The sequence below is a fragment of the Molossus molossus genome, unplaced genomic scaffold (assembly GCF_014108415.1).
Source record: "Molossus molossus isolate mMolMol1 unplaced genomic scaffold, mMolMol1.p scaffold_m16_p_16, whole genome shotgun sequence".
In the NCBI taxonomy this organism is placed as follows: Eukaryota; Metazoa; Chordata; class Mammalia; order Chiroptera; family Molossidae; genus Molossus; species Molossus molossus.
In genome coordinates this window covers 24,062,449-24,087,609 of record NW_023425351.1, presented here as the reverse complement: position 1 = coordinate 24,087,609, position 25,161 = coordinate 24,062,449, and the positions used below count along the sequence as shown (strand labels likewise).

The window sequence follows — 25,161 nt, the reverse complement described above, 5'->3', positions numbered from 1 at the left end:
AACTATAATTAAATACATACTTTGCTTTCTTTCATTCCTTTTTTTTTTTTTTTTTTTTTTTACTATAGAATGAAATAGAATGCAAAAAAGCACTTAAATATATTTGATGATTCTGATAACACCATCTATGACACATCTGGCCTTACATGATTCTCCCTCCCTGGTATGGCCACACTGTCAAGTTAAGTGACTCAGCTGACACTCACTTCTGAGGACAAGCAGGGTCTTTGCAGAGCCCCTTCTTCCCCCAACTGTTATTTACACAGATACTCATTGTTGTCTTTCTCCTCAGCTTAAACAGCGCTTCTTCAAAGTAGCAAGCACTGACCCATTCGTCTAAGGGATTTCCCCCTGACTGCCCACAGTTTTCTGTCACTTCACCTTATTCCCCCATTTCTTCATAGCCCCATTTCTACTTACAATTATTTATCTGACTGCATATTTTTAATTGACTATTTCCTCACCAGGCTGTAAGTATCACAAAGGCAGTAACCATGTCAGTTTTGTTCAGTATTATCTAAACGGGGCCCAGAACGGTGCTTGGCACGTAGTAGGTGCCCCACAAATGAATTTTATGTTAGAATTTAGGTAGATGCCTTATCTCTGTAATTATTCTGTCAGTACTTTGAAGGTAGCAAAAGGATCTTAACTCCATATCCTGCATACCAACAAGCTTTGTGGCCTGGCATGTATAAAGTATGCATTTCGTAAGTACTTATTTACTGAGTGAGAAAATAAAAACACTTACCTTGCCAAAGCTGCCTTTTCCGATAACTTTTAAGAAATCAAAGTCTATTGGTTTAGCACTGAAATAAATGAACAAGAATTAGCCTCCTAGAAAATGGGCAAAGTTAACTTTTAAACATTTCTCAGTACACTCTTTAATAAGTTAGTGCTGGGTACAAAACACTTCAACTTTCACACTATTAATATAAAAAAGGTAATAATAAACAATAATATCTACTTTCTGATTAGATCTTTTGCAACTTTAAGCCTAAGTTCTGCTTAAAAGAAACTTTAATAATAGCCTCAGAAGAAAATGATATATATAGTTTTGAACTCAGTGTAGCTTCTATCTATACCAATTTGTATTAACTATAAACCTCACCATGCTAATGAAGAAACTGAGTAACTATATAAATTAGTAATGCATTCCAAGGATTCTCTTGTTTGGTAATTCTCCTGAAAAGAAAGTTAATAGCTGAAACACCTAGTACAGTCACTAAGAAAAATTTCTGATGGAGGAAAAAAAGCTATCACAGTGTTTTGCATATATATCATTTATTATACATTACAGATAAAGCTCTCTCTGCTTATTCTCAAAGATGGTAATGTAGGAAAGCCAAGAGTCGAGAAGCCAGAGGGAATACTAAGATTATCCTTTTCTTCCTATTATCCTGTCAGGTGGAAACAGCATTGGCTGTATGTAGGCAAAAGCACAGGGAGGCAGAAAGTTGAGAGTAAGCAGCCAGAAGAGCTGTTTCATTCAACACAGTCTGAATCCCCAACTTGCACTAAGAAGAAGGAATGACTCCACTTAGATTCTAAATTTCCTTAAGTCTAGATTAAATAATAACAGGTGAAGGTTAGGGAGATAAATACTTAACTAAGGTTAGATGTTTTCCTTCTTCAAGAATGTGCTCTTTGGACTAGTTATTTTGTTCTCTAATGATATGCTGAGATACTGAAGTAATTTTTTAAACAAATATAATAGTGAAAAAAAAAAATGCTAATCCCTCATGGTAACACACTGAGGCCCCACTGTTAACTGCTGGTGATAAACTCTAACGGAAAGCAAATTTCTGTGTTTGTGCTGCCTGACCAACTCCATGCTATGATGACAGAAAAAAAATGCTCAAAACCAAACTTCCTCGTCCAGTTACCATCCAATTTCTGTGCTTTCCTTTGCAGCAAAACTGAAGTAAGCGGTCTAAACTCGTGGTCTAAACTGTTGTTCTGTCTTCTAGTTCTGTCTTGAACCCTTTCCTATCAGGGTCTTTGTACCCACCACACCATTGGAACTGCCTGTAATGGTCATCAGTGACTTATCAAAGCCAGTGGTCGAATCTCAATCTCTACCTTACCTGCCCTATTGGCAATATTAACAGTGTTCATTACTCCTTCCTTGAGAACTTTCTTCACTTGATTGTGAGACACTACATTCCTTGTTTTCCTCCTATCTTACTATCGACCAGTTCTTTAGGGTCCTTTACTGGTTCCTCTCCGACCTTACTATAATGCTGAAGTGTCCTCTGACCCAATCCTTGGGCTGTGTCTCTTATCTGTCTATACTCACTGTTTAAGTGGACCAAAAGGGTGAGGGAAGCGTAGTATCCTGGGATAAAAGATAGAATACTTTAGAATTAGTCCAATACGGCTGTAAAAAATAATTATAAGTAAGGATAGCAACACTCCTTCTCTAACCCAGGCAGATATTACTCATCTGGTCAGGGTACTTCTCAAACTGAGCCAAGAAACCTTTGCATTCAGTGTTCCAGGCATTCTCTTCCAATAAATTCCTAGGGATGATACTCATGATAAAGTCTATACTGACCACTCCTGGTGTTCCTCAAAATGTTCCCCCAAGGGTCAATTAAATATGGGACTATGGGAGAAACGGCATAAAAAAAAGTTTAGCAGCCTTTCTTTAATGAGCTAATGCACATTGTGAGTACCCTGGGAAAAGCTGGCTAACCACCAGGGCTGCACAATGACAATGAGCACCAGGAGAAGATCAATTAGGCCTGCACAGAAGCTTCTGTCAGACCACGTCCCAAGTGCCTCCCAGGACTTGCGGGCCCGTGGGATAGTCTACTGGTTACACACACACACACACACACACACAGAGAGAGAGAGAGAGAGAGAGAGAGAGAGAGAGAGAGAGAGAAGTGACAAAAGTAAAACAGCAGAACCTGATCAGCGACATGTGGATTAGAAAGGCCTGAGCTCCACAAAGCAGTGCAAAGCTAGAGCAGTCCGTTAGGCAAGCATAGGACAGTATTACATTCCCTGTAACTATGGTTATGTCTCATAGGCCGCCAGTTAAACTAGTAAAATTATCATCTGCACATTCACAAATTAAAAAAAAACAAAAAAAGATCCTCCTAAAATGTAAAGAATTGTTTGAAACAAATCAAACCTACTGAGGATTTCCAGAAGGTCCCAGGTTGATGTTCTGTGAGGTAGAGTGTAGCTGTTGAAGGGGGGAAAAAACATGAGTGTCCATTTTGGAGCTTCAATAAATGTTTTTCAAATAAAATATACATAGCTGCACCAGATCTTTGATGTAGTGCCACGTTAAAGAAACCCAAAGTCCTAATTAATTCTTTTTTTTTTTTTATCCTCACCCGAGGACATTTTTGTTCAGATAGAGTGGGAGGGAGAGAGAGGAAGAGAGAGAAAGAGAGAAACATGGACGTGAAAGGGACACATCGAGTGGCTGCCACCCGCACGACCAACCAGGGCCGGGGACAAACTGCAACCGAGGTACGTGCCCTTAGCGGGAACCGAACCCAGGTCTCTCTGGACCGCAGGCCGACGCTCTAACCGCTGAGCCAAACCGGCCAGGGCAAAGTCCTAATTCTTAATAAACGTACAGACTTATTTGGAAACATTCATAATCATTTTTATGATAAATTTCAAGAGCAACTGTAAGGAAAAGGATAAGGCAGAAATCAAGCTCAAAGTAGCAACTTAATGAAGTAACCTGGGGAAAGCTCCCTGGAAGAAGTGGGCACTGAAGCCACAATTTAAGAGGGATAATTTTTACATTTAAAAACCTGGTAAAGCCCTGGCCAGTTTTGCTCAGTGGTTGGAGAATCGGCCCGCGGTCTAGAGAGACCCGGGTTTGGTTCCCACTAAGGGCACATACCTTGGTTGCAGCGTGTCCTCAGACCCGGATGGGGTCGTGTGGGTGGCAGCCAGTCAATGTGTCTCTCTCACATTGATGTTTCTCTCTCTCTTTTCCTCCCCCTCTCCCTCCTGCTCTATCTGAAGGTAAATGCAAAAATGTCCTTGGGAGAGGATAAAAAACAAAAACAGTTAAAATGGCTTTTGTTTTTCAAATTTTCCAATAAAGATGGATGCTATTACTAGAGCCTTATATAATTGTTCTTCATATAAGCTATAAATATAAAATAAGCTTTTAAAAACCTCTTTAAGTTAAGTAATTTCATGTTAGAGACAAATATCATATATCAACTTACAATATTCAGAATACAAGCTATTTTTAAAAATAAAGGACAAAAATTCTGATGTATAATAATACGTTTCTTATTAAACAACAACACTGGCACCAGTTGTTTTTTTTTATCCTCACCCAAAGACATTTATTTTCCATTTTTTGTTCAGATAGAGTGGGAAGGAGAGAGAGGAAGAGAGAGAGAGAGAAACATCGATGTGAAAGGGACACATCAAGTGGCTGCCACCCGCACGACCAACCAGGGCCGGGGACAAACTGTAACTGAGGTACGTGCCCTTAGTGGGAACCGAACCCGGGTCTCTCTGGACCGCAGGCTGACGCTCTAACCACTGAGCCAAACCGGCCAGGGCCTGGCACCAGTTTTTAGATACAAATCAAATTAATTTTCTAACAATACCTTTACATAAAAAAATCTTTCTGTAATACATTTTTAATCCTAGAACACAGAAATGTAAAGACCATAACAATCTAGCACAAGCCAAAAAAAATGGTTCATTAAGTGAGAATTGCCCTATTGTGGCATAATTGTAATATAATCTTTTCCCCGTAGTTTTATTGAGATATAGTTGACAAACAGCACTGTATACATTTAGTTCAAGGTGTATATCATAATAATTTGACTTAATATATTGTGATTATGTTTAAATGTTAAAGTGTTCCATAGAATATGATAACATAATCCAAACTAAATTGTAATTTCAATACACTTATTCTTTTAATGAATGTGCAGAGAACTGGATCATGTTTCCATTCAACAGATTTTCCTTATATAGATGAGGGAAGCAAATTCAATAAGCATGGATTAAAAAATAACACAAACAGCCCAGCTGGTGTGGCTCAGTGGATTGAGCATCGGCCCACGGACTGAGAAGTCCTGGTTGAATTCCCAGTCAGGGCACATGCCCAGGTTGCAGGCTCAATCCCTAGCAGGAACGTGCAGGAGGCAGTCAATCAATGTATCTCTCCCACATCTCTGCCTCCTGCAAGCCCCTTACTGGGGATTGAGCCTGCAACCCAGGCATGTGCCCTGATCAGGAATTGAACCAGGATCTCTGTCGAACCAGGACCTCTCAGTCCATTGGACGATGCTCAATCCACTGAGCCATACTGGCTGGACTCTACCTACTACTTTTATTTGCTTATTTATTTTCTTAATTTTTTGCCCCATCACCATTTATCTCCCCCATACCCTCCTCCACCTCCACCCACTCCCCCTCCCTTCTGCAATCACCACACTGTTATCCATTTCAGTGAGATCTTTGTTTTATGTTGTTTGTTTTTCTCAATCCCTCCATGCCCCCAGCAACCCACAAAGCTATTTACTTTTTTTTTTTTTTAATTTTCTTCATTTTGGAGAGAGACAGAAACATCAATGTGAGAAAAAAATCATCGATCAGCTGCCTTTTCCACGCCCCCTACTGGGGATCGAGCCCAAAACCCAGGCATGTGTCCTGACCAGGAATTGAACATGGACGATGCTCAATCCACTGAGCCACGCTGGCTGAGAACTACTTAATATTTTTAAAGATTAATTCTAATCACTAAACTGAGAGTGAGATATAATTTATTAAAAGAGTGAACACTAATCAAGAACATAAGTTTCGCCCTGGTCGGTTTGGCTCAGCGGTTAGAGGGTTGGCCTTCGGTCCAGGGAGACCCGGGTTTAGTTCCCGCTAAGGGAATGTAACTCCGTTGCAGTTTATCCCCAGCCCTGGTTGGGTCGTGTGGGTGGCAGCCACTCGATGTGTCCCTTTCACATCGATGTTTGTCTCTCTCTTCCTCTCTTTCCCTTCCACGCTATCTGAACAAAAAAAAAAGAACATAAGTTTTTTGACTTCTTTTGACGTCTATTTTTCTCTCTATAAACAAGGGGTAGATCCATATGCCTTCTAAGATATTATCTGGCTGTTAACTTCATTTAGTTATTGACTTAAAAGTCCTTAATAAATAGTTACAAATATAAGACAAAGTATAGTTCTTTCCCCTTTTTTTGAAGAAATTCTTTCTATCAGTATTTTAAAACCATAAGATATCATAGATTGCATTTCAGATTTTATGGATGGGAAAAAAAAAGGAACAAAATTCTTATCTAAAGCCAATAGTGACAGAACAGGAACCAGGAATCTCTTTCAGTCTGGTTCTTTGTTTTGTTCTTGTTTTTGTTTTTGAAGAGAGAGAGGAGCCCTGGTCGGTTTGGCTCAGCGGTTAGAGCGTTGGCCTGCGGTCTGGAGAGACCCAGGTTCGGTTCCCGCTAAGGGCATGTACCTCGGTTGCAGTTTGTACCCGGCCCTGGTTGGGTTGTGTGGGTGGCAACCACTCAATGTGTCCCTTTCACATCGATGTTTCTCTTTCTCTCTCTCCCACTCTATCTGAACAAAATATCAAAAAATGTCCTTGGGTGAGGATAAACAAAAAAAGAGAGAGAGAGGAAAGGAGAGGGAGAGAGAAACATAAATGTGAGAGCTAAACACTGATCATCTGCCTCCTGCACACCCCCTACCAACCGTGTGCATGTGCCCTGACCAGGAATCAAACCAGCAAACTTTTGGTGCACAGGACAATGCCTAACCAACTGAGCCACACCATCCAGGGCTCACTTTGGTTCTTTCAAGACCAGCAGTCTCTTACAGCAAGGTAAGACATTCTCTAAACGACCTCAACCTACATATATACTCTCAACATGATTAGCAAGGAAATCCATGATTACATAGATTTTTGTCCTTTAAAGTATTTTTGAACAGTTTCATCTTTTCAATCAAAAATATACACTCATAGTTGGAAAATATGGAAAGCACTAGGAAGAAGACTATTTTTTTAAATCCATAACTCTTCCAACAGATAATTTTGCAAGTATTTATTAGTAATTTCATCTACTGTAGTCTTTGCATAACTTTTAAAAACTGGCTGTAATCACACTGTGTGAATATGCATATAAAATGTTATACCCTGATTTCATTTATCAGTATGTCAAAACTTAAAATATATCATCTTCAAAAATATTTTTAAATGTACACTGTGTTCAGGCATGCTATCTATAGATGAATGTTTAACATGATTCTAATTTTTCATTATAAAGGATACTAAAATGAACATCTTTTTTTCCATATAATTATTTCATTTGCCTCAACTCCCAAGTGATATGAATATTTTCATGTCTGATACGCATTGTCTAATTACTTTTCAAAAGAGTTGCATAAAATTATAATGACACTACTAATGCCCAAGGGTGCCCACTGTACCTTACCTTCTTAGTCCTGCAGTATTTTATTTAATTTATATTTTTGTTAACTTAGTAGAGGAAAAAAATCTCTCATTTAAAAATTTCCTTTACTATTGGTATCAAGGTTGAACATTTTCCCATACACTTATTTACAAAAAGTACTTCTTCATGTCCCTTTTTCTTTTATCTACTCGGGTCTTAAATATCATTCTTTTAAAATATCCATTTGTATGAGCTTTTTATATAGATGCTATTCCTTCTTATACCTTAGTTGTTACAAATGTTTTCCAGTTTTTCTTTTGATTAACTATAAGTATAAAATAAAAATTCTTTTACATTATCCTAGGAACAACCATGTCACAGATGAAAAAGTAAACCTGTTTTCTTAACTGAGAATCCCCTTTGGGCATCAGAGAAACATTACTTCTTTCCAGCAGTCCCCAAAAAGAAATACATCTATTATCAAACAAAGATTTTAGCTGTGAGACAGTAATGTTCCAACTCATAATATTATATTTTAAAATAAAAAAACAGCCCTGGCCAGTTTGGCTCAGCGGTTAGAGCGTCGGCTTGCGGTCCGGAGAGACCCGGGTTCGGTTCCCGCTAGGGGCACGTACTTCGGTTGCAGTTTGTCCCCGGCCCTGGTTGGTCGTGCGGGTGGCAGCCACTCGATGTGTCCCTTCACGTCGATGTTTCTCTTTCTCTCTCCCTTTCTCTCTCTCCCTCCCACTCTATCTGTACAAAAAATGGAAAAAATATCCTCGGGTGAGGATAAAAAAAAAACAAAAACAGAACCATGACATAATTTAAAGACATTATGAAAACAAAAATGCCCTTCAACCCAACGCCTCTGATTTTCAGGTATATATTTAACAAATATTTAATGATCAAATTTGAATTATAAAGGTATTACATTTATAACATTTATAATTATAATTTGAATTGCTACCTAATAATCCTTTGCATTAAATTACTGTTTCTCTTTCATCAATGTTTCTCTCTCTCTCTCTCCCTTCCTCTCTTTTTAAAAATCAATAAAAATATATTTTAAAATCAATAAAAAATTCCTATATGTTAAGATTAGAAAGAAAATCACTAAAATTTTAAAAATCACTAGTGATTACTCTGGTTGGTAATAATATGGGTAATACTTTTCCTTCTTATTATTTTCAAAACTTTGTTTAATTAGCATGTATTTCTTTTTAGTGTAAAAAGTACTCATTTACAAATTTTATAACAGTGATCGGTAAGAGGTATACACATTTGTTTTTATGTATTCTACAGAATAGAAAATTTACAATGGATAAAAATACTTAATTTTAACTAAATGTCCTAAAGTTGCCAATAATTTCATCTTTGAGGAATAGTATTTTTTCTGTTAAAAAATACAATCCCTCTTACTACCTTCTCAGTACTTCTTTCATCCTCATCTTCAGATGGATCTGACTGATGTTTTGGACTGTCCATTTGAAGGAATGCTCTGACATCTGGACTAAAAACAAAAATTAGCTTTATTAGGACTTTGAAAATATTTCTACAGCTTTTCTCCCTTTTAAAATGAAAATAAAAATAATTATAATAGCATTTACAGTAAGAAAGCCAAACAAAAATCCATCAATATTCATTATTATAAAAGGTATAAGCAAATTAATTTTTTTTAATTAGAGACTCCAACATGGGCAAAGGCATAAACAGGCAGTTCATAGAAGGGAAAACCCCAATGATAAGAAAATTTATCAAGATGCCTAATTTAACAAATAATCCAAGAAATACAAATTAAATAATGAAATATCACTTTATGTCCATTAAATGGCAAAAATTAGAAAGATAGATACTTTCAAAAGTTGGTAGGCTTATAGGGAAAGAGACACCCTCATATACTACTGGTAAGAATGAAAAATGAAACAACTTTTCTGAAAAGCAATCTGGCAGTACTTAGTGAAACTATATATGCATTTCCCTGACCCAGAAATTCCAGTTCTAGGAATAAATCATGCACACGTTCAGTGAAAGGCATGTAACTAGGATACTTATTGCAACATTCCTTACAGTGCTGAATCCAACGCAAAACAGCCATCTACCACTAGAGAAATGAATAAGCAAGCATGGTAACTGACTACAGCAGGCAGAAGCAAGGAACTATATAGCACAGTACCATCTATGTGTATATATCAAATATTCACGGACACAAAGCAACAGTCAATACATGGATATCCAAAGACATATGACAAACAGATTAAAATGGTTGTCAATAATGGGAATAAAGAATTGGGACTGAAGATCAAAGATAAGAGAAAAAAATGGACTAAAATAAAAGAGGGGCCTTGTGTGGACTAATGACAGCCCTGAGCAATGATTAAATCTCTTTATCCAAGGTACCTCCTACCACATTGTTCTTTTTTTCTTCTTGAGATTTAATTGATACTTTTATGTATTGTGAAATGGTCACAATAAGTCTAGTTAATATCCATCACCATGCACAGTTACACTTTTTTTCTTGTGATGAGAACCTTTAAGATCTACTCTTAGAAAGTTTAAAACAGAGTAAGGCAAAAGTAGGTTTATAGTTGTGAGTGGGCAAAACATATAGTTTATTCTTGTACTGTTATTTATTTTATTGTTTTCTATATGAACAGCTGTAAAGCTACTTTTGCTCCACCCTGTCCATACCCTACAACCCAGAATTTCTACCCCAAGATACATAAGAAAGGCTTGCACGTGTGCACCCAAGGATATGTTAATGACAACATTATTCATTAAAGCCAGAAAACAGAAACAACTCACATGTCCATCAGCAGTAGAATGGATAAATTGTGGCCTATTCACACAATGGGATATATACAGCTATGGAAATAAACAAACTACAGCCATATGTGACAACATAGCGATTCTCATATTATTGAAAATAAGCCAGATAAAGAATATGTACTGTATGATTCCATTTGTACAAAGTTCGAAAACAGGGCACATTAATCTATGCCGCTAAAAACAAATCAGGGGTATAATCACCTTCGGGATGAAGGAAAGAACAGAGATGGAGAGGAGATATGTGAGGGGCTGCAGGGGTTCTGGTAACATTCTATTGCTTGGCCTGGGAGGTGGCAACTCAGATGTCTTGACTTTCACATAATTTATTAAGTTGTATAATCATGATTTGTGCTCGTTTCTGCAGATACTATACTACAATAAATCTAAAATAATTTTTGCTTCCATTGCATTTCTTAAATAGGAAAGGAAATGTTCAGTTATTTGAGGGTAATTAATCAGCCATTTGTAGCTCCTCTTATGTAAATTAATGGGCTTTGTCCATTTTCCTTTTGGTGTCTTAAACATTAATTATTTGCATGAGCTCTTTCCATATTAAGTATATTTATCTATTGTCCTTTATCATGGGAAACTTTTTCTATATTTTTGGTTTTTAATTTTACTTGTGATTTGGGGGGGGGTTCAACTGTTTTTATTAGTCAAATTTGTCATTTTTACTTTGTAACACATCAAGCTCTGCCTATATGCTCAGAAAACCCTTTTTTTAACTCAGAGATCAGAGAAATACTAACATCTTATTCCAGTTTTTTAATAAAGTTGTTTTAAAAATTGAAGTAAAGGGCCGGCCGATGTGACTCAGTGGTTGAGCGTCGACCCATGCACTAAGAGGTCGCTGGCTTGATTCCTAGTCAGGGCACATGCCCAGGTTGTGGGCCAAATCCCCAGTGGTGGGGGTCGATCAATGTTTCTCTCTCTCTCCCTCTCCCTTCCTCTCTCTCTAAAATCAATAAAGAAAAAAAAAATGAAGTAAAGCAGTTTCTAAAGTTCATTTCCCTAACAGAGTAGTAATAGCCTCATAGTAGGTGTTCAAGATGGCCTTGCTGAGTGCCTTCTGTTTGCTCTCTTAAATCTGTACTATTTTATAGATAGTTTGATGCTCAAATTAAGAATGTGAAAATTAAAAAAGTTCCATTAATAGATAAGATCCAGAAAACACAAATTGTTGCTCTTTATTAAAAAGAAAATGTCAGTTAAAACTAAGTTAAAAAAGACTTGCAACTATTTATTTTTGGGGTGCTGGAAAGGTCCTATACCCTAAATGGAATGATGGTAGTTACAGGGTGCACATGTATGTAAAAATCCATTGGGTTGTATACTTAAGAACTGTGTATTGTATAAAATAATGTTAAAATGAAAACAATCAAATTGCTTTTAGTTGAATTTTAATACCAAATATAACACCTTAAAAAAATTTTTTTTCTTTATTGATTTTAGAGAGAAAGGAAGGGAGAGAGAGAGAGAGAGAGAGAGAGAGAGAGAGAGAGAGAGAGAGAAACATCGATGAGAGAGAACATCAACTGGCCGCCTCCTGCATGTCTCCCAATGGGGATCGGGCCCACAACCTGGGCTGTGCCCTGACCAGGAATGAAACCAGCAACCTCTTGGTGCATGGGTCAATGCTCAACCACTGAGCCATACTGGCTGGGCCCAAATACAACATCTTTATAATACTACTCTTCTAGATCCAGATGGAATATATAGAATTTAATATCTAGTGTTAGAGGTTCCGAGTAACAGTGTTCACAATATTAGAAGAAATAATCACCACCACCACCATTTATTCCACACTTAGTCCACATTAGGATCTCTGTCAAAAGAGGGAGCAAATTCAAGATCTCAATGTATGAAATACATTTCAAACAAGCCAACAATCTGCCAATTCAAAGTAATCTCAAGTGCATACAGCAAAAATTAAAGGTTAGATCTAAGCTGAACATAATAGAATTTGTCCTAGGAAAAGGGCACAATGTTTTAAAAAATAATTATACAGCCCTGGCTGGTTTGGCACAGCGGTTAGAGCATCAGTCTATGACCAACAGTTGCGGGTTCAATTCCAGCCAAGGGCACATACCTTGGTTGCGGATCGTCCCTGGTCTGGGTCATATGGGAGGCAACCAACTGATGTGTCTCTCTCACATCGATGTTTCTCTCTCTCTTTTTCTCTCCCTCCCTCACTTCCACTCTAACTAAAAATAAATCAGAGGACCTGCTCAGAATGGTAGGAGCCTACTGTAAATGGTAAAGAACTATATAAATGGTAATGTAAGGAACTATAGTAAAAAGCATTGTTCTTAGAACAATTGCTAAAAATATAGTACTTCAGTGCTGTGATCTGAAGACTGTTAGTGTCACGTCTGCATCACTGTCCATAATGCAACCCTTACTAATACCTACACAGAGAGGTGAGCTATAAAAAAGCTCCCCAGATATTTTACTTTATTTCTTAGAATATAATACTTTACACATACAAAACAATATAAGTAACAAATGTAAATTAAAAATCATAATAAACATAATGAATACCCACGAGCAATTTCCAGACTCCAAAATGAAAGTGTATCTTGCCCTGGCCAGTGTAGCTCAGTGGTTACAGCGCTGGCCCATACACCAAAGAGACCTGGGTTTGATTCCCCGTCAAGGGCACATACTTGGGTTGCAGGTTCAGTCCTTGGCCCTGGTTAGGGAATATGCAGGAGGCAACCAATTGATGTGTCTCTCTCACATCAATGTTCCTCTCTCTCCGTACCCCTCCCTTTCACCCTCTTTAAAAATCAACAGAAAAAAATATATCCTCAGGTAAGGATTAACAAAACAAATAAAAAGAGCTCAGCCAGTATGGCTCAGTGGTTGAATGTCAACCCATGCACCAAGAGGTCGCTGGTTCGATTCCTGAACAGGGCACATGCTCAGGTTGTGGGCCAAATCCCCAGTGAGGGGCATGCAGGAGGCAGCCAATCGATGTTCTCTCTCATCGATGTTTCCATCTCTTTCTCCCTCTCCCTTCCTCTCTCTCTAAAATCAATAAAGAAAAAAAAGCCCTGGCCGGTTTGGCTCAGCGGTTAGAGCGTCAGCCTGCGGACCAGATAGTCCTGGGTTCGGTTCCCGCTAAGGGCATGTACCTCGGTTGCAATTTGTCCCTGGCCTTGGTTAGGGTTGTGTGGGTGGCAACCACTCGATGTGTCTCTCTCACGTCGATGTTTCTCTCTCTTTCTTCCTTCCTTTCTCCCTCCTGCTCTATCTGAAGATAAATGCAAAAAATGTCCTCAGGTGAGGAAAAACAAAAGAAAATGTATCTTGAACCCGGGTATTTCAGACAGGCCACACCTTTTCTTCCTTCATCAGCAGCTGCTATTCTATTGAAGGAGTTTAAATTCATTAGCACAAGACACACACTGGCTGCGGAAGCACCTTCCATAAGAGGCTGCCTGGAGTGCTGTGCGGAGAAGGACTGGAGGCCTCTCTTGGAAGAAAACAAGAGTGGTGGCAAGTGGGCCTGACCCTTGCCAACTCCTTCAAAGGCCTTATCTGCTTTCTGAAGATACTTGAGTGTTCTATTCTGTGTTCCAGCCATACTTAAGTGTCCTGAACATTTCAGGCTTTTTGGAGACTCTTCCAGGTACTGCTCCCTTTGCCTGGAATGCTCTCCCTGTGTCTTTTTCTTGAATGACTGTACTTCCTTTAAGTCCCAGGAACCCTTCTTTGACATCCCAAAGAGCTGGCCATATTTTTCTGTTATCTTCTAGCACCTATGTCATAAAACGTTCCTAGCTTTAATTGCTTGTTGATATATCCGTTTCTCCCACTACAGTCGTCCCTCACCACTTCGCACTTCGACTTTCACGGCTTCACTCTATCAAGGTTTTTTCAAATATATTTATTAAAAAGTTGATTAAGACAGTGTAAATGATACAGCGCACTTGCTTGTCTGAGTCAATCATACACAAAATTAAAATTAAAATTACTGTACATATGGACTGTAGGCCTATGTATTCGAGCACCCCACCAATCCTTCAACGCCAGGTGCAACGACTAGACCACTCCTTGTGTGTGGGCAATAACTTTTTTCCAAAAAATCAAGTGTGGTGAAACCAAGCCAATCAGAGTGTGCTGTTCACTGATTGGCTATCCTATCCTCTTCCTATCCTGGCCACTGATTGGCTCAGCCTCATGCAAGGTCGTTTCTCTCATACATGCTTCCACATTGCTACGCATCGAAAGCATCTTAGCTCTTGTGTTTGGGATTTCTGAGAACTTTTATCTAAGCCCCATGATGGCACCTAAACATGCTGCTTCTTTTAAGCCTTCTGACGATGAAACTAAGCACCGGAGGAAGATGCTTACCATCCAGAGGAAGGTGAAAATCTTGGATATGATCAAAGATGGCAAGAAAATCATGGAGGTTGCCTGCTATTACCACTTGAATGAGTCTACCGTTCTCGCTCCATCTGTAAAGATGAAAAGAACATCCGTGCAACAGCTACTGTCTCTTTCAACAAGGAAGCAAAGCGCATTGTGACAAGTCGTAATAAGTTCCCAGTGAAAATGAAGTCTTCCCTAGCCGTCTGGATCAGCAACAGCTGTAAGAAAAACATTCTGTTGGATTCACTGGTCATCTGGGAGATGGCGAGGCAGCTCTATCAACCCTTTACGGTGGACAAACCTCAACCAGGACCCTCTTCTGCAACGTTCATGAATTTCACAGCGAGTAAGAATTGGTTTGAGAAGTTCCAGAAGAGGTATCATCTGAAGAGTGTTGTTCTCCACGGAAAAGCTGCCTCTGCTGACCAGCCTGCAGCAGAGGACTATGTGAACAACACGTTCCAGAAGATCCTTGAGGAAGGCGAGTATCATCCAGAACAAGTGTTCAATATGGATGAAACAAGACTGTTCTGGAAAAGAACGCTTTCTCAGACATTCATTTTCAAGGACGATGCCAAGGTCCGTGGCTTCAAGGCGTATAAAGATCGCATGACTATCATTATGTGTGGAAATGCTGAGGGATTTTTGCTCAAGCCTGCCCTTATCTACAAGGCCAAGAACCTAGGGCCCTGAAGAATAAAAACAAGAACCTGCTGCCAGTGCATTGAATGCACAACGACAAGGGCTGGATCACGAAGGAGCTGCCATCGGACTGGTTCCACAAGTGCTTCATCCCCCAAGTCAAGCTGTATCTCTCAGAGAAGGGAATCGAGTTTAATGTCCTTCTCCTCATGGACAATGCTGGAGGTCATGCGCAAGACCTATCCTATGACGGTGTGCAGATCGAGTTCCTTCCTCCCAACACCACTTGGCTGATCCAGCCCATGGATCAAGGCATTATTCGCGCGTTCAAGGCCCTCTATACGTGAAACACCCTGCAGCACCTCGTCAAAGGCATGGACCTTGAGAAGAACTTCTTGCTGAAGGAGTACTGGCAGCAGTATACCATCGTGACCTGCCAAAGAACAACCAGGCCGCGTTGAAGGACTTAAAGACGGAGACTATGAAGACCAGCTGGAAGATGTCATGGCCTGAAATTGTCCACAACTACAGAGGATTCACCCCAGAGGATATAAGCAACTCGGCAGTGGATAAGGCAGTTAGGCTGGCCTGGATGCTGGGAGGAGGTTGCGTGGATATGACCCACGATGACGTGGATGAGCTGCTGGAGACACATTTGGATCCCTTAACTGACGAGAATCTGGTGGAGATGGCTAAGTCTGAGAATGAGGAGGAGGAAGAGCAGCCAGAGGTTCTTATGGGTCAGGAGGAGGAAGTTGGCCTTACACTTGAGCATCTCTCACAACTTGTGAGAACTATTAAGGTAGTACAGGACATGACTGGCGAATGGGACCCACAAATGATGTGTGCATTGCAGTTCCAGAATGCACTTGATGGAGCAATAGAACCCTACAAAAGCCTCCTCACGCATATGAAAAGACAGCACCAGCAACTGCCTATCACAGTGTTCTTCAGCCAAGGACCCAGACACTCACTGCCTACTCCTAGTACTCCTCCAGCAGAAGACGATGACGACACTCCTGCTGAAGATACTGCACCACCTGAAGACCCTTCTACTGAGATTGTGCCTTCAGAGGAGCAGTAACCTTGCTCTTCTTTGCTGTGCGTACATCTCTTCATATTTATCGCTTCATCATTGAACAAGTTGCACTATTTTCATAGGTTAGTGGTTGTGTGTAAGAACTGTGTGTGTGTGATTAAAGGTACAATAATAATAATAATATGATATTTATAAGTCTAATGTCTTATTTTGTCTAATATATTGGGTAATACGAGTGTAATGGTGACTAAAGGGTGTCATTTCATGTCTAGAGGGCTCTAATAATGTTAACAAACATATTTAGAAGGTCGTAAACAGGTTTTCTATGTTCTAACTGTGAAAACATTTGATTTATAAATAAAGAATCCTACTTCACGGAAATTAATTTATCATGGTAGAGTCTGGAACTGATTAACCACGATAAACGAGGGCCGACTGTAGACTGAAGCCTATGCCTCTGGAACACAAGAATAACACTTATCACTCTTTATGTTCCCAATGCACATAGAAAGTACTTACAAATGCTGTTTGAATGCATGAATAAATACAACATCGGACAATTAGCAAAGTATTTTAACTGTGTACCATGCAAAATCCTTTCAAGTTTAATCTGCAAAACCATTACAAGCATAAAAGTAAGAAAGAAAATAACTAGGACCTTGAGTTGATGGTCAAAAAATGAGTTAAAAACACCAGGGGGAAATGTCTGAGGAAGGTTTTACTTACACACACACACACACACACACACACACACTCACATTATATATAGCACAATAACAGTCCACAGAACATCTAAAATCTGTATCAGTAACTTATTCAATAGTCTTAGGTTTAGTTTCAGTGCCTCTTCAGAACACAGTGGAAATTACTTACTGGTTATAGAGCTCTGGATGCCTAACTAAGTTCTGAATGAATTCATTGAGTCCTGCTCTTCTCTGTTTGATAAAATCTGTTAAGAGAGACATAGCTATTAGGATTATTTATGTCAGACTACATAATTATCAATACAGTTATATAAGAATAGATAAGAGTGAATTCTTAAGAAGCTATTTCTTATGTTTCTTGATATATAATAAAAAGCAAATACTTGGAGAGATATACTTAAAAATCCATAAATACAATGATTAAACTAAAATAAAGCAGATAACATAATCTCCCAAAAGAAAATTCTCCAAAAAAAAAAAAAAAATACATACACACACACACACACACAAAGTCACTACAAAAACTGGAGGTATCTTGCCCGGCTGGTGTGGCTCAGTGGTTGATGATCAAACCATGCATCAAGAGGTCGCTGGTTCGATTCCCTCTCAGGGCATATACCCACGTTGTGGGCCAAATCCCCAGTGGATGTTCTTTCTCATTGATGTTTCTATCTCTCTCCCTCTCCCTTCCTCTCTCTCTAAAATCAATGAACAAAAAAATTTAAAAAACAAAAAACCCCCAAGGTATCTGCTTTGTCCAACTCCTCCTATACTATCAAGTAAGGAATAAAAATTAACACTATGACACTGGTGATGAAAAAAATTATGATAATTTTTAAAAAGTACTGGAAACCTTTGCAACTAGGGAATAATTAATTGGTTACTTGAGTTTCACAAAAACTCTGATGCTAAAAAAACTCCTGCTGCAAAAAACCAACCAACCAAACAAAAACCCTTAAAAAATACAGTGGAGCACTTTCCTAACAAATAATTGTCCAGCATCTTCAAAGTGTTTTGACTGTTGATAATTGACATTCATGCAACAGCAGTTTAGTAATAAGAGGCACAATGGTTTCTTGGAATTAGAAAACTTAACTAGAGTATCTTGTCTCTGCTACTCATTAGCTAACTGACCATGAAGCTTTCTAAGACTTAAACCCTTACTTGTAAAGTGGGAATAATAACATTATAACTCATAATGTTGTTACAGGGTTCAATGTGACTGCATGTAAGTTTATAGTAGAATGCCTGGTAGAAAGAGAACACTCTTTAGCTATTACTATTTTTGTTGTTGCTGTGTCAAAAAGAATTCATCTTAAACCCAAATTCTTAAGAAACACAGAGGGTTCCTGACTTATACAATGGTTCGACTTAACAATTTTTCAACTTTACAATAATGTGAAAGCACTAAGAAATCAGTAGAAACTACGCTTTGAATTTTTATCTTTCCCGATGCTAGCAACATACAGTGCAATATTTCCCAGGGCAGTAAGATGATTTGTGCAACTGAAGGCTAATGTAAATGTTCTGAGCACCTTTAAGGTCTAGGCTAGGCTAAGCTATGATGTTCGGTAGATTAGGTGTATTCAATGCATTTTTAACTTATAGCATTTTCAACTTACAATGGGTTTATTGGGATGTAACATAAGTCAAGAAGCACCTGTGTACTCTAAAAATTGAAGAAACAAGAGACTTGAGAGAGTATCTCAAAATGGTGAATGTCTCCATAAAAACCTATAAACAACATTCAACTTAACAGTAAATTTTGGTTTAGTAAAATAATTTCTACTCAACAAAAGTTTTACTGTATAGTGTTTATCACCCAAATTATGGGCTGTTTTCAGTCACATAAGTTTATTTCTATTCCTTAAATGTAAGTTATGAATATAACAGAAGAAATATAAATTAGATCTGGTCTCTTAGATCCAGATATACTTGGTACCTTTTTCTTGTTCAACTATGAATTTTTTGAAGAATTTCAGGAAGGTATCTTGAAAACTCTTCCAAGGGCATTCTTTATGTCACCAGACAGTAAAGCATATTTGAGGTTTACATTAAAAACTACACTCGAAAGACAGTCTGTTTTCAGGAACTGGACTTAGTAACAAAGGAGGGAGAACTAAAATGAATGACTATATTTGAGGTATTTAAAGAAAATCCAATGATTATTTGGAATCAGCTTTAAATTGTTCTGTGGATAGTTACTGATAGTACTTTTGACATTGGGAGAGGAGTTGTGATAAAAGGAAGTGATTTGTTTTCTTCAGGGAGCTACAGCCCATGCTGCACTAAGTATTACTAGACTCTCCACTTCATTATAGACTTAAAACAGTTTGGAAATCCTTAAAGAAGATAAAGAAAAGAAGTCAGTAAAGAAAAAAGAAGACCAGTAGAAGTCAGAATTTAGGAGCAATTCCAAGTTTAGTTTTCAGAGCAACATTAAGCATGCAAATTCCTGAAAAAATTCCAGGTAAGACTAAAATGCATATCAGCCCCATTATAGGATAAATTCCAAGAATTTAAGGCTGACATATTATCTTTAAGAATTAAGTTGGGTCCTGGCCGGTTTTGCTCAGTGGTTAGAGCATCGGCCCGCGGACCAAAGAGTCCTGGGTTCGATTCCAGTCAAGGGCATGTACCTCAATTGCAGTTCGTCCCTGGCCCCGGTTGGGGTCCTGAGGGTGGCAACCAATCAATGTGTTTCTCTCACATCGATGTCTCTCTCTCTCTCTCTCTCCCTCCCACTCTGTCTGGAGATAAATGTTAAAATACCCTTGGATAAGGATTAAAAAAAAGCCCTGGCCAATTTGGCTCAGTGGTTAGCCAGTGGTTCTCAACCTTCCTAATGCCGCAACCCTTTAATACAGTTCCTCACGTTGTGGTGACCCCCAACCATAAAATTATTTTCAATACTACTTCATAACTGTAATTTTGCTACTGTTATGTCTTAGGCGACCCCTGTGAAAGGGTTGTTCGACCCCCAAAGGGGTCGTGACCCACAGGTTGAAAGCCGCTGGGTTAGAGCATCGAACAGCAGACCAGAGAATACCGGGTTTGGTTCCTGCTAAGGGCACATGTCTCAGTTGCAGTTCGTCTCCGGCCCAGGTTGGGGTCATGTGCATGGCAACCAGTTGATGTGTCTCTCATGTCAATGTTTCTCTCTCTTTCTCTCTCTCTCTTCCTCCCTCTCTCTCTCCTGCTCTGTCTGAAAATAAATGCAAAAATGTCCTAGGGTGAGGATTAGGAAAAAAAAAAAGGAATTATAGTTGGAGCCCTGGCCAAGAGGCTCAGTTGCTTGGAGCGTCTCATGCACCAAAAGGTTGGGGGTTCAATTCCCAGTCAGGGTACATACCTAGGTTTTGGGTTTGAGCCCCAGTCAGGGCATATACAGGAGACAACCAATTGATGTTTCTCTCTCACATCGATGTTTCTCTCTTTCTCTCTCTCTGCCCCCACCATTCCTTGCTCTAAAATCAATAAAAACATATCCTCAGGTGAGGATTATAAGAAAAAAATAATTATAGTTGGAGATATATTTTTAAAAATTCTCCAATTAAGAATTTATTTATATGAATGTATCTGTTGTTATACAAAAGAGGTTTCCATTAGAGATCCAAAAGAAATTAATGGTTAGATAATAAAATGAAAGCTTTTGTCTCCAGAATAAGTATTAAACTGACCTATAAAGATTTCTTTGTCATTTCAGTTCTTCTGGTGGCCAGAGTGACCTGATTATATTCACAATCAAAGGATATTTAGAGCCTGCAGGGACTACAGAGACCTTTTATCCTTAACTCACACCTCTCAGATCAGAAAACAGGGTAAGAGTTTCGTAATGTTCCAAACAGGGAATTTTAAAATAAAATGCACATAAAAGTTTGTGAGTTTTGTTTTCAAAGGCGCCATGCACTAATCAGGCAGTAGAATAGGGGATAAGAGAAACAACAAACCCGAATGTTAGCTGTGTGGCCTGGGAGAATGGCTTAGCTTTGCTATGCTCTAGTTTCCCGTGAATGACTAGTTACAAACGCAAATAAAAATTCTACGAATACTAGGGGAAGCGAGAATCCTCACCAATCCTGAGGTTCATAAAGTGTAAAATAAAGAGTCTCCAGCTGAGAGGGTTACAAGGGATCATCCTGAAGCCTCAGGGGGAAAACTAAGTTTTAACTAAAGCAGGAATGTGAAAGAAATATGAAAAAGATGAAGGATAAAGAGAAGGTTGTTGTTTGTGGGCAGAATTCCAAACAGCACAATAAAAAGGTTAGGGAGGGAAAGAAATGGGAAAGAGGCAGACCAAATAAGCATCTTGAAAGGTATTTGGTGGAGAGTGATCTGACCACAAATCATGGGTGTATTCCTTAGACAGGTAAGGAATCACAGGTGTCATGGGTTACAGGGATATAAGCAAATTAACTGAGGAAGTGAGATGGTATGGAGGGCCGGCACTCTGGCTTGTCAGAATCCACTGGCTACTCCAAGAGATGACTGATAGGATTTCTGGTAGATAAGGAGACTTCTTTCTCTCTGTAAGTAGCCATTTGTGACCTGGATTCTAGTGATAGTCCCAGGCCTGAGGCTCCAGATTCCTGAGATCCTTTGTGGCATTATGCTCCCCAAGGGTGACCAACATGACATTTTCTTGGTATACCATTCAGAGGCTTGCAGGGTGCTATGTACACAGTATGCTTTTTTTAAAATATGTTTTTTATTGATTTTTTAGAGAGAGAGAGAGACAGAAACATCGATGTGAGAGAGAAATATTGATCAGCTGCCTTCTGCATACACCCCCACTGGGGATCAAGCCCATAACCCGGGCATGTGCCCTGACTGGGAATCAAACCAGGTCCTCTCAGTCCATGGGACGACATTCAATTCACTGAACCACACTGGCCAGGCCAGAGTATACTTTTAATATTTTTTATTTTTTATCGTTACCCGAGGACATTTTTTGCATTTATTTTCATATAGAGCAGGAGAGGGGGGGGAGGGGACAGAAGGAGAGAAACATCGACGTGAGAGAGACACATTAAGTGGTTGCCACCCACACAACCCCAATCAGGGCCGGGGACAAACTGCAACCGAGGTACGTGCCCTTAGTGGGAACCGAACCCGGGACTCTTTGGTGCACAGGCCAGAACTCTCTAACTGCTGAGCCAACCTGGCCAGGGCCAGAGAATACTTTTAATAAATGTTTCTCAAAGTAACAAAGAATGCCCTTCGTGGTTAATCAAGTACCCCAAATAGTCCTTAATGATCAATAAATTTACCTGAAGCCAGAATGCTTAAATTTAACTTCCAAATTTGTTTATTAGCTGTATGTGACCCTAACTGTGCCTCAGTTTCCTTACCTAAAAAATAGTGATGATAATAACAATACCCAACTCAAAGGGTTGTTGTGAGGACTGAATGAATTACAACATGTAATGTGTTCAAAACAATGCCTGGTACACAGTAAGCACCTTACTGAGGCATTATTTTCACAGAGCATGAGACCAATTAGCTTTGTAAATTCTTATATTACTATACAGTATAATGAACGTGTTAACTACGTCTTCAAACTTCCACCATCGCATATAGCTGCTCTATGAAGTTACTGCTTACCGGGATCAAAATTATCACCAAATATTCGCTTGGCAGGAATCTTCAGGGCCATAGCAGGAAACTGTTTCTTTAACTAGAATTTTAAAAAATAACATTATATGAACTTAATTTCATAAATCTTCTAGTTATGCATGCACCAAAATAAAATCTGATTTGCAAGAAAATCTACTGTAACACATACTTTTAAATATATCATGATCAAATGATATTAAATTATACCAATAAAATACCACAGGCTGTCTATTCATTCTATTTTGAGCCAAGAGAACATTTAACAGCTTTGTGACCTTGAATAAGTTATATAACATCTCTGTGCCTCAGTTTTCTTCCATGAAAAATAGGGATAATTTTAGCACTTACCTTACACACTTGTGACCTCAAAGGAAATCATTTATGTTAGGTGCTTAGACTAGAATCTGGTATATAAGTTATGAATGCATGTTACTCACCATTTATTACCTCATGGGAAGATGTGATCTTTGTGTTCTCTCTATATAAACAGATCGACAATTGTTTTCTAAGAAAGCTAATGAATTTTGCTTTCAACGTCCTCTACTTCAGCCTTCCCCCTACTGCTATTCTAATACATTTATCAGATTTATTTATCCCCAGAGAAGGAACAACTTGGTCTTGACGAACTTAAATTTGGAGCAGTAAAGTAGTAAATACGGGCTAATGATAATTATTATTATAAGCTTCAGGTAAGAGCCCTCCCCAACCCTCCCACACAGAGAAACTGTATATCTAACTATTAACTGACAGGAAATAGAAAGAATAGAAGAATGCATTAATCACTCTACACCATGGGCATGCTATCAGCAAAATCCAGACTGAAAAGTCTGTAGACAAATGACACTGCCTTTTCAACAAAAAGCTGTAAAGGAAAGATAAGACAGGTGGAAGATTAAAAGACACTTAATAGATCTATCAACCAGTCACATAAATACTATCTGATATTAAAACATTATCATTAATTTAGTTTCAGATGTGACAATATCATGTGTATGTGTTTTTAAGAACTTTTATCTTTTTTAGAGATGATACTAAAATATTTATAGATGCAATGATATATGAATAAAATTTGCTTCAAAATTACAGTGGGCTGGCTAGGGCCAGAGATGAAACAAGAATGGCCATGTAATTGTTGAAAGTGGATGATACATTATATTGTTTTCTGTGTTTCTACTAGTCTCTCTTCCTCTGTAGGTGTTCAAAACTTTCTACAATAATAAGTTTAAAAATGTAAACAACAGTCATAAAAACACATTTAAACTGTTAGTTAAAATGCTTACAGATTAGAAATTACACTTTTTGTCTTTTATTCTAAAAGAAGCATATGAATTTGTATTTTCAAGCTTAGGGAAATTCAGGCCAGGTTTAAACTCACTTCTGTACTTTGAAAGAACACAATACCATTCCCGTTATTTTCTTTGCCCCTAACCACAGGAGGCAGAACTGAAAGGGGTTATATAAGAGAGAGGCAGACACAGAAAATGAGGAAACGAGAAAAAAACAAACAAACAAAAAAAGGAGAAATATGGGAAAAATGAGGAAGATGGATAATAAAACCTCAACTGGGTTTTAAAAAAATTGTCTGCAAAAACTTTAAATGGGATATTTGATGGAAAGAGAGAATGAACATGATCATGGTGGGGGAAATTCCCAAAACAAACTTTCCTACTTTACCTTTACACTTAAAGATACTCAAATATTAACACTCTACCTAATTAATCACCAGCTATTTAAAATGAAACCGTCCCAAGGATGCTAAGCTCTTCACTCATGCACACTTCCGCACTGCTCAGTTTTTGGATGACATCCCCTACACTCCTCCTTCCTGTAAACAGTTCTATAAAAGGAGACATTTTTAGAAGGTAAATATGGCCTAAATGCTCTTTTAAGTAAAACACATAAAGAAATCTCAAATTTTCAGTTTTTAGTAGTTCATTGAACAAAATCTGGTCTCATCTTTCTATAAGAAGTGCATATAGCCCTGGCAGGTTTGGCTCAGCAGTAGTGCGTCAGCCCGCAAACCAATGAGTCTCAGGTTCGATTCAGCCAAGGGCATGTACCTCGGTTGCGGTTTGTCCCCGGCCCTGGTCGGGGTTGTGCAGGAGGCTACCAGTCAATGTATCTCTCTCACATTGATGTTTCTCTCTCTCCCTTTCTCTCCCTCCCACTCTATCTGAAAATAAATGGAAAAATATCCTCGGGTGAGGACTAAAAATAAAAAGAAGTGCATATAAACCCTCTATGTGAGTGTGTACGCATGTTATGTAACCACCATGTTATTTTTACCTGAGTATAACCCAGGTATCCTGATAGGTACACTCAGATTTGTACAATCATCAAAAAAATACCAATCATATACATAATGGTATCCAAGAATTTCAAATACAGCGAGCAATTCAACCCTCACCCAAACTCTAGTATAAACCATTTTTTAAAAATCACTGAAAAAATTACAGAAGATGTTCTCATGTACAAACTCTTACTGGCTATTACTCTACTTCAAAAGTGTGACTTCACTTACAGTAAAAAACGACTGTCTTAATATGTTACAACC

The 25,161-nt window shown here is 38.6% G+C and overlaps 1 protein-coding gene across 6 annotated transcripts in view; it reads right to left on the bottom strand.

Annotated features, from left to right (window-relative positions):
* The window catches only part of LOC118631372 (serine/threonine-protein kinase Sgk3), a 127,791-nt gene that overhangs the window by 26,229 nt on the left and 76,401 nt on the right, over positions 1–25,161 (bottom strand). For 3 of the 6 annotated variants that reach the window (XM_036263665.1, XM_036263666.1, XM_036263667.1), the window contains 5 exons: positions 22,596–22,668; positions 17,161–17,236; positions 8,826–8,913; positions 3,144–3,193; positions 749–806 (listed from right to left, as the gene is read on the bottom strand). In XM_036263665.1, the coding sequence (XP_036119558.1) occupies positions 749–806; positions 3,144–3,193; positions 8,826–8,913; positions 17,161–17,236; positions 22,596–22,668 (345 nt within the window). Of the gene's footprint in view, positions 1–748; positions 807–3,143; positions 3,194–8,825; positions 8,914–17,160; positions 17,237–22,595; positions 22,669–23,044; positions 23,258–24,318; positions 24,445–25,161 lie in introns of those variants that run through there. The other 3 variants (XM_036263669.1, XM_036263668.1, XM_036263670.1) reach the window with 3 other exon arrangements.